This window comes from Dreissena polymorpha, chromosome 4 (assembly GCF_020536995.1).
Source record: "Dreissena polymorpha isolate Duluth1 chromosome 4, UMN_Dpol_1.0, whole genome shotgun sequence".
Classification (NCBI taxonomy): domain Eukaryota; kingdom Metazoa; phylum Mollusca; class Bivalvia; order Myida; family Dreissenidae; genus Dreissena; species Dreissena polymorpha.
This window is the reverse complement of record NC_068358.1, coordinates 49,389,251-49,405,423: the sequence shown is the minus strand read 5'-3', so window position 1 is coordinate 49,405,423 and position 16,173 is coordinate 49,389,251. Positions and strand designations below refer to the sequence as shown.

General features: G+C 34.5%; 1 protein-coding gene across 5 annotated transcripts in view; it reads right to left on the bottom strand.

Annotated features, from left to right (window-relative positions):
* LOC127878156 (lamin Dm0-like) overlaps positions 1 to 9,403 on the bottom strand; it is a 33,249-nt gene extending 23,846 nt beyond the window's left edge. For all 5 annotated transcript variants that reach the window (XR_008048751.1, XR_008048752.1, XR_008048753.1 and 2 more), the window contains exon 1: positions 8,876 to 9,403. Coding sequence is in view for 1 of the 5 variants with exons in the window: in XM_052424605.1 (XP_052280565.1) it covers positions 8,876 to 9,282 (407 nt within the window). In the remaining 4 variants the exon portion in view is untranslated. The remainder of the gene's footprint in view (positions 1 to 8,875) is intronic.
* Between the last annotated feature and the right edge of the window lie 6,770 nt (positions 9,404 to 16,173).

Genomic DNA, 16,173 nt, shown 5'->3' with positions numbered 1-16,173 from the left:
ATTTTAATGTTATTTACATTAATATACATTTCATCAAAGGTTAATAGCATGATACCAGCTGGCAATATAGGTATAAAAGTTATAATAAAAAAATATATAAAAAAAAAAAATTCGGAGGGGGGAATTTTCAAGTTAAATAGGGGGAAAATGTATACTATTTTAAGGGGGGATTAGGGCCAAATTTCTGCCCCAAAAACGGCCAAACGAGGGTCCTGGTCAATAACAAATAAAAACATTGCACAACCTCAGAATGTGTACTGTCAATACGTCAAGCTAAATCTGCTCTTAAATCAGTTAAAATAGCATATAATCAAACAAACCATAACTATTCTAGTAATACACGTACTAGTAAAATCTCAAAACTCTACCTTTTAATTTGTAAACATTGTAGATCAACAATAAAAACTTGGAACAGAAATTGTGACACAAAAAATATTAAGAATGAACATAATCATTACCAAGACATTTACCACTTTGGGTAAAAATCACAATCTAAACAAAGTCAAAATATTTTGTAAATGAAATTAATTTTAATGAAAAACTAAAAACCTTTTCTTTTTAAAACAGTCATTTCATTTAACGCAGCAAGATTATTTATGCAATACCTTCATGTTTCAGTGTTATCAATCATGCACTACTTTCTTCACATTGCTAGTAGCCCATTCCAACACACACACTCAGTTAATATATATAGCTCTAAACTGATGACTAATCAGTTTTTGTGGAGCCTATGAGGTTAATATACAGATATGTTTTGTGCTTTGAAGTTGATTGCTTTTCAAGATGGTTTCTTCATAGCCATTAATGTGACAACTTGGGACTCATTATAAAAATAACCATAATTCTGTTGAGTAACATAAATATTTAGCAAAATTTATAAGACAATTTAATTTATATATGCACATTTATACATGAAGTTGCATTAAATAATGAACCCATAAAACAAAATAAATATTTATAAAAAAAAAACATTGAAAGAACACTTAGTGTAATTTGTCAAGTTGTGACACTTTTTTCACCATTTTAGGAATGGGGCTGGGTTCCTTTGGATTGGGATTTTTTTTAATGACAAGTTTAACAATACATGTTTCGTTTAATTGTTATTTGTAGATAATACAAATTTAAATATTGTCCTCTAAAATGCAATTGAAAACTTAACAGAGAGAAATTAAATAAGAAATCAAGACGATTAGTTCCATGCAAACATAGGGTAATTGATTACAGAAATTCACTCTCATTTTTTGTGATGTTCAGGAAATCCCCGGGAAGCATGTTTTTGGAATGACAAAGTATTACACAATAAAACATTGCTTTGTATCCTATTGATGCACTGTTCATTTTATACATCCTAAAAATGGTGTATTTTTGTTTTTTATGAAATTCTTCAACACATTTATCGTCGTAAATGGTCCAATTATTTTTTTGTAATTGATGTAGTAATTATATAGTACAATAGGATATATAGGCACATTAGAAAAGCTGTATGTGCCGTAATTACTACAAGTTTTTGGACACTTAAATAAAATAAAAATTGTGTCGGAAAATTTAGATAGGAGAAATTTTCAGATTAAATGTGTCCGAAAATTTGGAGACAAATATTAACAAGTTGTCCGAAAATTATACAATTGTATTGAAATACAAGATGTTTTTGTGAAACACAATGTCCCCCTATATGATGTTTGACATTGTAGGATGACCTTGACCTTGTGAAGGATGACCTTGACCTTTCACCACTCAAAATGTGCATCTTCATGAGATACACATGCATGCCAAATATCAAGTTGCTATCTTCAATATTGCAAAAGTATTCATAAAATAAGCGATTTGGGCCACATATATTTGACCTCTGACCTTGAAGGATGACCTTGACCTTTCACCACTCAAAATGAGCAGCTCCATGAGATGCACATGCATGCCAAATATCAAGTTGCTATCTTCAATATTGCAAAAGTATTCATAAAATGAGTGATTTTGGCCACATATAATTGACCTCTGACCTTGAAGGATGACCTTGACCTTGACCTTTCACCACTCAAAATGTGCAGCTCCATGAGATACACATGCATGCCAAATATCAAGTTGCTATCTTCAATATTGCAAAAGTATTCATAAAATGAGCGATTTTGGCCACATATATTTGACCTCTGACCTTGAAGGATGACCTTGACCTTGACCTTTCACCACTCAAAATGTGCAGCTTCATGAGATACACATGCATGCCAAATATGAAGTTGCTATCTTCAATATAGCAAAAGTTATTGCAAAATGTTAAAGTTGGCGCAAACAGACAGACAGACCAACAGACAGACAGGGCAAAAACAATATGTCCCCCACTACTATAGTGGGGGACATAAAAAAGCAATAAATCAACGTAAAATAATTTTATTGTGCTTTATTATTCTTTTTCTGCTTAAAAAAAATAAATACAACTTCACAGCTTTGCTAATTCTTGCCTCAGATGATATACATGTAGAACAAAAAAGTAAAAACATCTGATTCCTTAATAGGAAGAAACTGCTTCAAATGCTGTTGGTTGAATCTATTGTTTTCTACTGGTATCAGTGATTCATTTTAAAATCTATATCAATGAGTCCCTGGGACTCGCATATTTTGAAACAATGGGTCCAAACTGAAAACAATGGGTCCAAGATTGTGCCTTTGTAAATTCATTCAAAATAATCTACTTAACATGATACACCTTAGCCAGGGTCTCTTTTATGTCATTTTACAGCTAAAAACAGAAATAAGTTTATAGCAAGTAAATCTTTATTTGTTTTACTTTTAATAACAAACAGTGAAACATATAACATCTTAAACAAAGCTTTTTACATCTTCAACAGTTTGGACTAACTAGACTTTTAATAAATTGGATGACAGGGCCCTCAATCTATCAAATCTGCCGCCGAATTTCGGCAGCAGTCCCCCACCTGAAAAGTATACTTTTTTCCCCTTTTGGGGGGAAAAATTCCCCCTAAAAAAAAAAAAAAAAAAAAAATTTTTTTTTTTTTTTTTTTTTAATAGAAAGATTTGTCTCATGATTATTATATCTCAATTCTATTTCAATTTAATCTTTTCAAACATACTAAATTATGAAAAATGCAATGAATATAGTGCAAACATGTACAAATGAAATAATGAGAGAGTAAGTAAAAAATTCCCCCAAAAAGGGAAACGCCGCGAAAATTCCCCCTCCTAAGGGCTGCGGACCCCTTCCCCCAAAGTAGTGTGAGGGCCCTGGATGACTAGAGAGTAGAGTTGATAATTTTTTGGTCAAAATTAGCCCTTTCAAAAAGTGTGACAAAATACAATTTTTCCTTTGGCCAAAAGGTTTACAACTTCAATACAGATTTAGTCTAACAACACTCATACTGTATTTAAGGTGTATAGCCTTCTCGCTTGGTTTTTCTCCAAACAGAGAGAGCTTTTTCAACAAATTCATTCCGGGCAAAATTGCACAACTGCACTCTCATGAGTTTGTCTAATGTTTCCCTACAGTAAACCTGTTCATGAATTTGGTCAAGACCTTAACACGTTTTCTGTATAGAAAAACCCCCTCTCACATCCTGCAGTATGAACAGCAGATGTCTGTGTTGTTATATGTACTTACATTCTACGTAACAAAGGGCGGAATACTGTACGATCTGTATCACTATTATGTATGTACTGTATAAAAATAATGCTATTTATTTCAGAACATGCAAATTTTCATTGTCACTTTAGAAAAAACAACACTTCTAAATTAATCCAGAAAAGTATAATACCGTAAATCCATGAATATAGTACGCCCTCGTGCATAATACGCACCCCCGAGTTTGGTCAAAATTTATCGGTAAAAATTGAAAATCCGAGTAAAATACGCACTAAAAAAATCAGTGTCCGAAATCGGCCATTTCCGAAAAAATGTGTCAATATATTTTTGTGCTGTGAAAATAGCAAATCAATTTGGTGTTGTCAACTATCTGTTACCCTGGTATATTGATCAGGATGTGTTATAGTGCTGTTGTTATGACAGTTGCATAATAAATATCTATGTATATTGTTTATATTACCATTGATTGTTACCGATACACACGGGCCCCTTGCTGACATCCGGGTCAAGCAGTCATAATTACAAAAGAAAGAAGCAGAGACGCTGTTTTTTGTTTTCACATTTAATTCAATTTGACAATATTCGGGACGATAATAATTATAATAATTATAAAGTAATAAGAAGACAAAATGGTTACTTCCGTTTTTATAGTTGTCTAGATGAATTACTTTTTCTTTTTTCGAGTTACAAACTCGATACTTTAATATAACTTAAAATACAATTAAACCTCTCGTGTTTTTCATGATCTAGTTAATTGAAATACGCTGCTGTCATTAAGGCTAGTTTGGGAGTAAAAAACAAATTAATTAATTATCACCTTTCAATTTAATGCGGCAATTGGAAGACAGGTTTAATAGACTCTATTAGCATCATAAAACTAATTATTTAATTACCACTCTTTACTTCAGATATGGTAAATATGCGGTAGAAAGATAAATAGTGGTCAGCTAAGAAATATTTATTTACGGGTATTGTCATTTGTTTTTTTTTCATTTGCTAATCTCATTATACGACTTAGCGTCCAGTCGCTATTTTGTAGGCAGACGACGATATTAACTGTGTATTCAAAGTATACAGTGTCTGCGCATGGATGACCCAATATTATCCGAAAGCTCCTCCTGTTCTCACGTTTCATTCGACAACGTCATTTCATGTGTCACCGAGCTCAATGTTGATTGGCCAGCTACCATGCGCACTTCAATAAGGTCAAGCGATGTCTCATAATCGGGTACAGACCGGGTTTCATTTACTGTTCGAATTGCGAACACTTTCATTAAACAAAGAGACAAATATAGAAAACCAGTCTGATATAAATGGCGGATGTTTTCAATGAAATTTTACTAGATTTTCGCATTTTAACAAATAAGATTTTTATTGAGCCAAATTCTCAATATTTTTGCAAATGACTCAAATGGCGAACGACAGCGCGAGCCCTGTTGCCCCCCTTTGATGTAATGGTGTAGTTCAAAATGGCTGCCGCAAAGCGAATAATTCAGCGATTAAGTTGAAAATTTGCACAGGAAAATTTTTGTTCTGCTCTAAACTCGTATATTATACGCACCCCCTACTTGAAGAAAAAATCGGCAGGTAAAAAAGTGCGTATTATATTCGTATATTTACGGTAACATCGCTTTACTATATAAATAATAACTGTCTGCGCTCACAACAGACGAATGAAACTGTGTTTCCGCCGTTTATTCTTCATATTTAAACCACATGGTTTACATCGAGGCTGCGTTATTGATAAATATCTACACAGCAAGTTTAAATTGTTTTCGAAAACCTTTTTTCAATGGTCGCTTTTTCTTTGTTTACCATCCAAAACAGCCAATTAATCGTCCAACAAACTTTTAATAAAACGCCATAATTTATTGGATAATTGATATATTTCAACCAATCAAAATACGCGTACTACATTCCCAATGTAGTAATGTGACTTCCGTTCTACTTTTTCAAAACGGTGTTGACATGTGTTTTGCTTATATCCACGAATCATACTCGGTATCATGTACAACTTTGACGCTTATGAAAAACGGAGTTTTTAAACAATGCGTCCCGAAAACGCACATGCTTGAGAATGATGCGTCCCCAGAAAAAAACGTGCGTCTGGCACGCGGGACGCACGGCAAAATAAATCACTGCTGGTATACATGATTATTTATCAAATAAGGCAAATATAATAGTCTATTGCCACAGGCATGAATCTGCAGAAAAACAATCAACATTTTGGGAATGGGGCCCCCCGAGTCCCTTTGGATTGAGAAAATTTGCGGCGTTTTGACTAAAATTGGGAAATTAGTATTGGCTAATTTTAATGCTTCAAAATTGCGAATACAAGTGTTTTCAGTATTATATTTACTAAGGTTGAACTTATATGGATGGGAGATGAACAAAATATTGAGATCTCCAAAAAGATATATAAACAAGATGCGTTTGTGAAACACAATGTCCCCCTATATGACGTTTGACTTTGAAGGATGACCTTGAACTTGTGAAGGATGACCTTGACCTTTCACCACTCAAAATGTGCAGCTCTATGAGATACACATGCATGCCAAATATCAAGTTGCTATTTTCAATATTGCAAAAGTATTCATAAAATAAGCGATTTGGGCCACATATATTTGACCTCTGACCTTGAATGATGACCTTGACCTTGACATTTCACCACTCAAAATGTGCAGCTCCATGAGATGCATGTGCATGCCAAATATCAAGTTGCTATCTTCAATATTGCAAAAGTATTCATAAAATAAGCGATTTGGGCCACATATATTTGACCTCTGACCTTGAAGGATGACCTTGACCTTCACCTTTCACCACTCAAAATGTGCAGCTCCATGAGATACACGTGCATGCCAAATATCAAGTATCTTCAATATTGCAAAAGTAATCATAAAATGAGCGATTTTGGCCATATATATTTGACCTCTGATCTTGAAGGATGACCTTGACCTTGACCTTTCACCACTCAAAATGTGCAGCTTCATAAGATAGTAAGATACACATGCATGCCAAATATGAAGTTGCTATCTTCAATATAGCAAAAGTTATTGCAAAATGTTAAAGTTGGCGCAAACAGACAGACCAACAGACAGACCAACAGACCGACCAACAGACAGGGCAAAAACAATATGTCCCCCACTACTATAGTGGTGGACATAAAAATCGGAAACCTTCCATGGGGAATTTTTAGCTCACAGCCTCACATATACCGGTATGCCTTTTTCAATTGGGAATGGGGCTGATTACCGGACCCGATTTTGAATGAAAAGAACAACAAACTGATCATTCATGTTTTATTACCTTAATCATGTTGTAAAAATCAATTATTGATGAGTCAAAAGATTAGCAAAAACAGGGCAGAAATCTGTAGAATACCGGTAGTGCTGTAAAATATTCTGTCAGAAAGTTAGGAGACATTATTTATGGACAAAAACCCATATGTCCGAAAGTTAAGTCATGAAAAATAATATTTTTTGCTAAAAAAGAGGGTGAAAACTTAAGAGTGTCAGAAAACTTAGAGTATTGACGATAAACAGTTGGCTATACGGTAGTGTATATATACATGTATTGTAATAACAATAACAGCACAATCTTTCAATAAATGCAACATGTATATGTGCTACCAGCTATTTTTTTCCTTCAAAATAAAGTACCGGAAAACGGCACTTTCCAAATTATTAAAAAACTACCAATTTTCCAACAGCACTTAGTTATCAATTTGAAAGTTTTTGTGAGCAAAAAATCAAATACAACAATTTCCCAATATGACGACTTCATGACGCAAAATTTCCCAACTTCTGGGGGTTTTGTGCACAATTTTCCCACTTGGGCTGGTAACGGTACTTTTCCAAATTGGGCAAAATAAATCACTTGCTACTGAAGGATTTCCACAAGCCTTATGGTTGGGGTGCTTAATTTAGAGTCCCAAGGGCGCTTGAAATTTTCTGAATAGTGTATTGTGCTCAGTAATTTCAACTAACCATTATGGAAATTATACTTAGTTTTAAAACTCACTTCTTATAAATAAAATCATTGCTTTGCATCTTTTTCAATAATTTTATAGCTGTTTTTCTGTTAAGTGTTATAACGCAATTAATAACAACTTTCATGGTGTTTTATTTTATAAGAAAGTGACGCCGAAATTTGGCATCTTCCCATACCAGAAATTTTTCCCCTCAAAATAAAATTTCGCCTTCAAAAATATCATTTTTCACCAAAATATAATATTATCCCCTCAAAGCAATGTTCGTTTTTCTTTGGGCAGTCAACACTTATTGAATTTGTACCATGTACAACGATCTCGCTCTCTCTCCCGACTAACACACAAATCTTGGAACCCCAGTGATTCTAAATATATCTCTTAAATTACATCATGGAAACAGGGCAACTAACTGTAATAATCACGTGACTATTTTACTGGATTTCGGTCTTGCGTGAGAAGGGCATTTCGCCAATAAATTACCGAAAACCAGTCGAATTTTCATCCTGGTTATGTAAAAGCCAAGATGTAAACGTGAAAACAGAAAAAAATGTTTCACAATTTGCGTTCATACACGAAAAAAACAAAAAAGGTTCGGACTTGGAAAATACTAAACACAATGATTGACGCATTTTTTAAGAATGAATAATCGAAAACCGTTTAAACCCAGCAGGATTTGTAGATTATTAACATCGAACATTGTGAAAGTGAAAGTAGAAAATCGGCTGCTGCCGCACCTTCCCCTTCAAATACTGTAGCAGATCTAGATCTCCTACCCACTCTTCATGAAATTGAAATCACAAAATTGACATTGTCCCCCGGCCCCAGTACAGAAATACAGTTGAAAACATTTCCAATTATTAGAACTACCCCTGCAACTATATTTAGGACTTTGACTTACTTGTTAATGTGTTAAAAATCAAAAAAGGACAGAGACATGCCTCTGTAGATGAGTTATCAATATTGAAATAAACAGTTTTTATTTTTTTCCCAAATATGTCTCTTTCGCACTCTAATTTCCCCTTTTACCCAGCGTCTTCCCCTTTTCCTAAAAAAAACCCTGTCATTCAATCAAATATATGTATAAAAATCAACATAGGGAGGCACCCTTACATAACTCACCCATAACAGCACTGTGGCGTCTGAAAAAAAAAGGAAGACCCTCATACTGTCCAGAAATTACTAGCAAACCAATTATTGGTTTGCTAGTAATTTCTGGACAGTAGGAGGGTCTTCCAATTTTTTTTTCAAAATTGATGTAATATTATCAATTTTATTTGAAGACACAAAGCACAACTTACTTTGACTGCCAATCATCAGCTTCAGTCTTATATTTGTTAGCATCTAACTGCAACTTCGCCTTTTCTCTTGCAGTATCATCGAGATGTCTTCTCGCCTCACTGAGTTCAGATTCATACAGGGTTTTAATGTTCGTAACTTCGCGGGTAACGGTTTCTTCGGTGGACCTTACTTGCACTTGTAACCTGCTGTTTTCGGACTCCAAAAAGCGAACCTTATCGATATACGCCGCCAAACGGTCATTGAGATTCTGCAGCTGTTCTTTCTCTTGCATCCGAGTGATGCGCGCGGGGGATGGCGATCTCGCCCGACGCCCAGGTGATGTCCCAGACGTTGTCGGAGTTTCTGCCGACGTAGACTGTGACACTGATGTCGTTGTAATAGACTTTCGACTTTGCCTGCTCGCCATTTTGCAAATTAGTGGATATTAACCAACCAAATAAGTATTCTTTCTGCTATTCACTAAAAGTAAACAACACACTCAATATCGATGCGCTGCCGGCAAATATGGCGACCTGTCACGTGATTAATCCCGCTATGACGCTGACAAGCTATGTTGCGGACTATCTTACGTATGCTCTCGGAACTGCATAAAGTAGCCGTATGTTGCAAGACTGCATGAGTGTTATTTTGAGCGGGTTAACACCAATCATATGTGGCTTTTCAACAGGGTTGGCATATTGACCGGTCAATTGAGTATTGACCGGGCCGGCGGTCAATACCCGGTTAAAACCGGTCAATACTGGTCATTACTGGTCTTTACTGGTCAATACTGGTCGATTGAAAATTGTAGCATTTAAACATCACAAAGGAGCCATTTTATATTAAATGAATAATTATTCTGTAATTGATAAACTCTTTTCTGAGTTATTTATTGTAAAAAAAATCTTAAAAGCTGTAAAAAGTTACTTCTTTATTATTTATGGAAACAGCCACAAATACATAAGGACTAAGGCAATACCTTTATCTCAGTGTATCACATCTGCTACTAAAGTATTATTACTATTGTAGGTACCATAGTATTTCACTTATCTATTGATATATCTATTTGATAAGCAGATGGACAAACAGAACTCTTGTGTATTCTAGGGTAATAAATCTGGCCTCTAAGCCTTAATTGGTAATAAAATGCATGCAGTGTTATGTCTCTGATATTGACAATTAAGCAAATCTGCCCTTAGGCTATTTCATATCACTCACACAAAAGGAGATTGCATTGTACTTAATAGTTACTTTTAACTTGTTTCCTTTCTGTATTAAGAGGGTTTTTTCCCTTTCATATTTAAAAGTTCAATTGGTATTCAAATGAATAAACAATCAAAGTTCTTGATTTTGCCAAAAAATAATGTTTTCTAATTGTGGGTCTACTCTTCTTTTAAATTATTTTTTCTTTTAATAATTATTTCTTAATATGTTTTTTATTTTTATATCAATGGAAAATGAAAGATTTTTTCACTATTTTGTTTAAAAAGTATTTAAAGAAATCAATGCAAAAATACATGACAAGTAAGGATCATGTCAAAAAGGTGCCATTTAAGGCCCTATCATCAGTTTTGGGTACCCTAACCTGTATAGGTGAGAAGACTGTTAGAAGACTGTAGGGACAGTGGGGCATGAGGAACAACTCATACACAGTAATTGACAGGTTCAGGTTCTTGTTGAATCAAGCACAGAATTATCTGAGCATTCATAATTCATTACAATTTTTAAAAAAGTTCAATCGACCAGAAAAATCCAATTGACCAACTTTGACTAATTTGCAAATTTTGAGAGATTGGCCTACAAATTGCATGAACAGGTATAAAATAGTGGGTATTAATAGCTTAAGACATTGTTGGCAACATGTCTGTTTAATTTATATTATCAATATTGTTTAATTAGGCATGGAATATAAATCAAAATTGGGGGTAAAGTTCAATCGACCAGTATTGACCAGTAATGACCACTTCGGGAGTATTGACCGGGGCGGTTTTAACCGGTTAAAACCGGCGGTTAAAACCGGGGGTGGTCGATTGGTGCCAACCCTGCTTTTCAATCTGCATGTCGATTATGGGAAAATTAAAGTACATGATGTTGTGTCTTTAAATATTTTTAATTATATACGTCATAAAGATGATACCATCTTATGGTCGTGCTCTTATACTACGTATCGGTTATTTTAATTATATTGAAGCTCAGAATATGTTATTCGGATAAAGCTGATTTCTGATGCTAAAGGAACATCTTTTTTTATAAAAGAATGACCTTATAAGCATCTGATGCCCATAATGTAGTTAAAGGACCTAATGTCATGCATTGATGGTTCATTTGTTTTGACCTTGCAGTCAAGGATAACCCATGAAAGTGCAAGCACTTATTTCAAATGGGGTCCTTTCAATGGTTTTGCTGAAGAGACAGCAACAGAAGAGACAGTATTGAGAAACAATGAATCCAGGTGCGATACCCTAGCACTTTGCGAATAGACCCCTTGGTTATTGTACGTGCTCAGTGTATAGCACCGATACACGCTAGAATTACCTGGGTTTCATACCAATACCTCTCTATTTGGGTGGGAAAACACTTGAAGCAATTCTGAAATTTCCAGTGCCCCGGCCAGGAATTGAACCGGGGAACTCTGGAATGGTAGACCAGAGTGTTACCACTCGACTACCGCACCACAAAGATGGGTACGTTGATCTTATTACTTGCGTCTATGTTTATTATGCATACCGGTACTTGCAATGCGCAACGGAGGTTTTGGCAGTTGGTCAATTGATATACAAAACGGACCTTTCTCATGTAACAATTTTGTATTTGCTTTAGTTGCAGCTGATTTTTTTAGTTATTTGGTTTCGAATTTAATTTTTATTATATTAAATATTGACGTGTGTTCAATTAAGCAGAACCGCTTATAAGCGCTATACATGCAGTTATGTGCAAACTTTTGTTTATATTGTTAGGTGGTAACTATTAAAAGAGGATTGTATGAATTATATACTGATTTATTTCATGTTTCTGTAGTGTGCGTAGCCCTGCAAAACAGCTTTCATACAACACATATTTTATTGAGAAAAAAAATCGACAAAAGGAAATATATTATATTTTCTTTACACACAGTTGATTTTAGATAAACTGCTTTATCAAGAAAATGTGTGCATGCCCAAACAATCGGTTTAACTTGTTTTTGCGCTAAATACTATATACTTGTATATCATAATACACGCTATCGACTTAAATTCACAAGCGATCACAAACATTTAGAGTCTGCATGGTGAGTATTGCTATAAATAAAATTGGTCCTTTTAGTTTATGCTTTTCCAACATATTTAACAATATAAAGAGCCCGGCATCGTTGTATGTATTGTATTCAAGTGAACGTTAGACCCGTGTGATAACAATGAAAATTATCAAAATGGTATAAGGAAACCATATTGTTTGCTGTGTTTAATCAGCGTCAAAGTGTCAATGTTCAAACACTGGCCTCTCCATAAACATAAATAAATAAAAATGCAATACAAAACTTTCGTTGTCATTCATCCGTTATATATTATAGGAAAGAAACGGCGATCAAGGTATATGGGTCAATATGTATGAACAATCCATATGGGTACCATATGGGGTTTGCAGCTGGGAACAATCCGGTTTTTCTACTTCGAGCTGTGTAGCATGTTATTTAAAAACAACATATATCAAGATTTCCAACTTTATTTAACAGCTAAGTTTGAGGCTAGTGCTTGAATTATGACGCCATTTTTGCAACGATTTTTTTTTTACATTTGTCAGTCTCTCGCGGGTTCTTATGCTTCTACTTCATTTGCACTTGTAATTATGTTTGTCAATTCAGTGATTCCTTATCTCGAATTACCAGCGCATAATTTTAATAACAGTAATCAGAGCAAAGTTCACGTTCGGAATGATGCGTAATTCGATGGAATAACGACGTACACAGCTCGAAGAAATATTTATTTAAGGTAGCGCACCTCTAATGATTTCCCACGATTTCTTCGAAGGTTGAAGAGCCTACTATTAGGTGCCGTAGCCTAGTGGTTAAGGCGATAGACTAGAAATTTTTTGAGATATTCCCGCGCAGGTTCGAATCCTGCCGACGACGTATACTTTTTTGCGACGCGTTTTATTTATTTTCTAACGTAATTTAATTTAATATGGCATATAAGCTATATTTATTGTTAAATATGTTGCAATTTTTATACACATTCTTCAATTATTAAAATTAAAACAACGTTATGGCGAAATTGGGTGATTTACTGTTGAAAATACGAACCATGCATGTTGCATTTTTATTTTTATTTCAAAAAGTAAACGGTAAATCTGTCTATTTCTTGGTATTTTTGCTGTATAAAGTGTTTCTATAAAAACTAAGTTTAAAATATGACTTAAATGATACTAGTTTGAATTTTATGACACTTTGTTTTTAACCAACCCAATTTTTACTTGGCTGAAATCACTTACATTTCATGGCGCTATTCCATAGATAAAAAATTGTAAAAAATAAATGTCTGTAAAAGAATTTCATCTTGTTTAAACTTTAAACACCTTTACAGCATCTGTACACACCAACTGCATGCCCATATTTGGACATTTGAATGAATTATGGACTTTTATATACCCCAGGGGTGAAAATAAACTGGACAAAAGCCGAGCGTGGGGGTGGTTTTGAAAAAATCGGTATATTTTTTAAAAAAGCATGGAAAGCCTACCTACAAATTTGCATGTAGTTCAGTGAAATGATGCTGATTAAGAAAATAATTACTTAGATTATATTTGGATATGTGCCCATTAGAGGTGCGCTACCTTAATTTTATTTTTCCTTTTAAAACGATGCTTTCCAAGTCCACACACAATTCTAGAGAACGGGATACATGCGGTCACTTTCCAATTCACAAAATAGTTAAATAATTTTTTATACAGACGCTTTCAATTCCATCAAATATTCTAGTCAAATAATTAAACATACGGGTGGAACCCTTATGGATCCTGTCTATAAGAAATGAAATCAATGCCTGTTGCTCTCTTAATTTAGCCGAACTCCTTTGCATAGAATTAAGCCTGATTTATACATTAAAATACCATACGGTTGTCGGACGATTTTGTAACAAAAACAAATATTGTCGCTTAGAGTTGAATGTTTCAAAATGTTGAATGATAATTTTGGGCGGTTTTATAATAAAAGAAAATACTGTCACCTTAAAGGGACTGTCAACCACGAATGACGAAAAAAAGAAAAGTTCTAAAATACCTTTTTTTTTACAATAATTAGTTTAATTGAATAAAATTTCACGACTGGTATATTACATTACTTGAAAAAAGTTCATATTTTCAGTATATTCGGTAATAAAATTTCGCAATGTGAAATCGAAAGTACATCGCGAAAATAGGTGACATGCCAATATACACACTATAAATAACGCAAGTAGATTGATCATTTTATATATAAAATATATACAATTCACTACGCATGTACAGATTGCATTCCTGGGTTTACCACGTGACGATGATGATGACTCTACTGGCGTTATTTGTAGTTAACTGGTAGTTACCTGGTAGAAATACCCAGTGATATTTATTACCGAATATACTGAAAATATGAAAACTTAACAACTTTTTTCAAGTAATGTAATAAAACAGTCGTCATATTTTAATCAATATAAACTAATAATTGTAAAAAAAACACGGTATTTTACATCTTTTCTTTTCTTCGTCGTCGTGGTTGACAGTCCCTTTAAAACGGCCATACATAAATGAATAAAATGACTGGGAGGTGGTTATGTGTGAAAATCAAAAAAGTTTTGTTTCTTTAATCCGACGAGTTAAGACATCCCATGCATTTTTCAAAATATTTTTGTATTCCAAACTCTACTTCTTCTTCCTACAAAGTGCAGAGCTCTTCTGGAGCATTGACGCACTTTGACTGTACAATGTCATTGTGAGGCAACGAAGACAAACGTTAAGGATACCTCAGATACAAACTGGGCTTGTGGTCTAATGCAGAGTGGAAAGGCATGCCTTTTTAAGCTGAGTCGGATGGCTGCCAGTAAGAAGAAATCTCTATACAGATCTGTTCGGCAGAATGGGAAGGAAGCATACATTTTGTCCTCTCTGTAGAGACACAATATCTGGGTGGAGGTACAGATTTCCCTGTTTTTCGATCAGGCTGTTGTTTCTCATTTTAACAATTTCGGGAGTCAGTACTACGAATTTTCAGGGATTGCCATCCTAAAGATGCGATCATTTGGCTTGTTCTACTTGTTTTCCTATAGTCTAATTTGACAAACCTGCGCTGTACTGCTTGTAGCTGGGATATGTTTGCCGCAGTATATGGATCACATGCTGTCGATGCATACTCCAGGAATAAACGAACAAGATCATTGTAGCATTGGGCCTTCACATCAGTCTGGCAGCTGTTGACGCTTCTTCTGAAGAAGGCATTAGAGTTTTTAATGCAGTTAACCCCTTCTTAATGTGGCTTTGCAAGTTTAAAAAAATCATATTTCTCTTACACTCAATAATTATATAAACGAATGTATACAATTTTATAAAAAGTGGATAATATTCGTGGTTTAGTGGTATCACTTATGCTATCATGATATAATACAAACCAAAGCTTTAATCAAAGATATATCAGCAAACATTTAGTTACAGTTCTATGTTTTAATCGACCGAGAGATGGTGACTGGAATAATGCTCTAACGTGTGAGCGTTTTTATGTTTATGAGGTCCTTCTACGCCTAAGGATGCATTATAATGTAAAGACGCCGAATGTGTAGCAAAACTCCTGCCTAATTAACTATTTGACCAATGGAAGTTGTACTCATTTTGAATTATAGCTGCAGTTTCTTGACATTTTTCTTTTAACTTAAATATATTTTACTTGTGATGTGGTATTGTGTTAATGTCTTGCAGGGGAAGCCAGAGAACCAGCGGGAAACATATCTGTCCAGTGTGGTAACTACCAACCAACCACACATGCGTCCTTCTTTATCTTCTTCTTCCCATAAAGTGAAGGGCTCCTTCAATCTCCACGCAGAGTTGTCGTTCCTTGCTCTCACATACAACTCTGCATAAGGCTCAGCACGCCATTTTGTCTACCAAATAGCTAAAACCGAACAAACGCATACAATGTATATTTGAGTGGATATTTAAGATCGCATGCATTTAATTAAGAAATATGACTTTTAAATGTACGATAAATCGTGCAAAATCTTGTGAGTTTTAATGCAACTCTTTGGAACTATTTTATTGCCCATTTTCACAGATGTAATCATTCCACGCACTTCACAAATGTAAACAATTGTACATATTT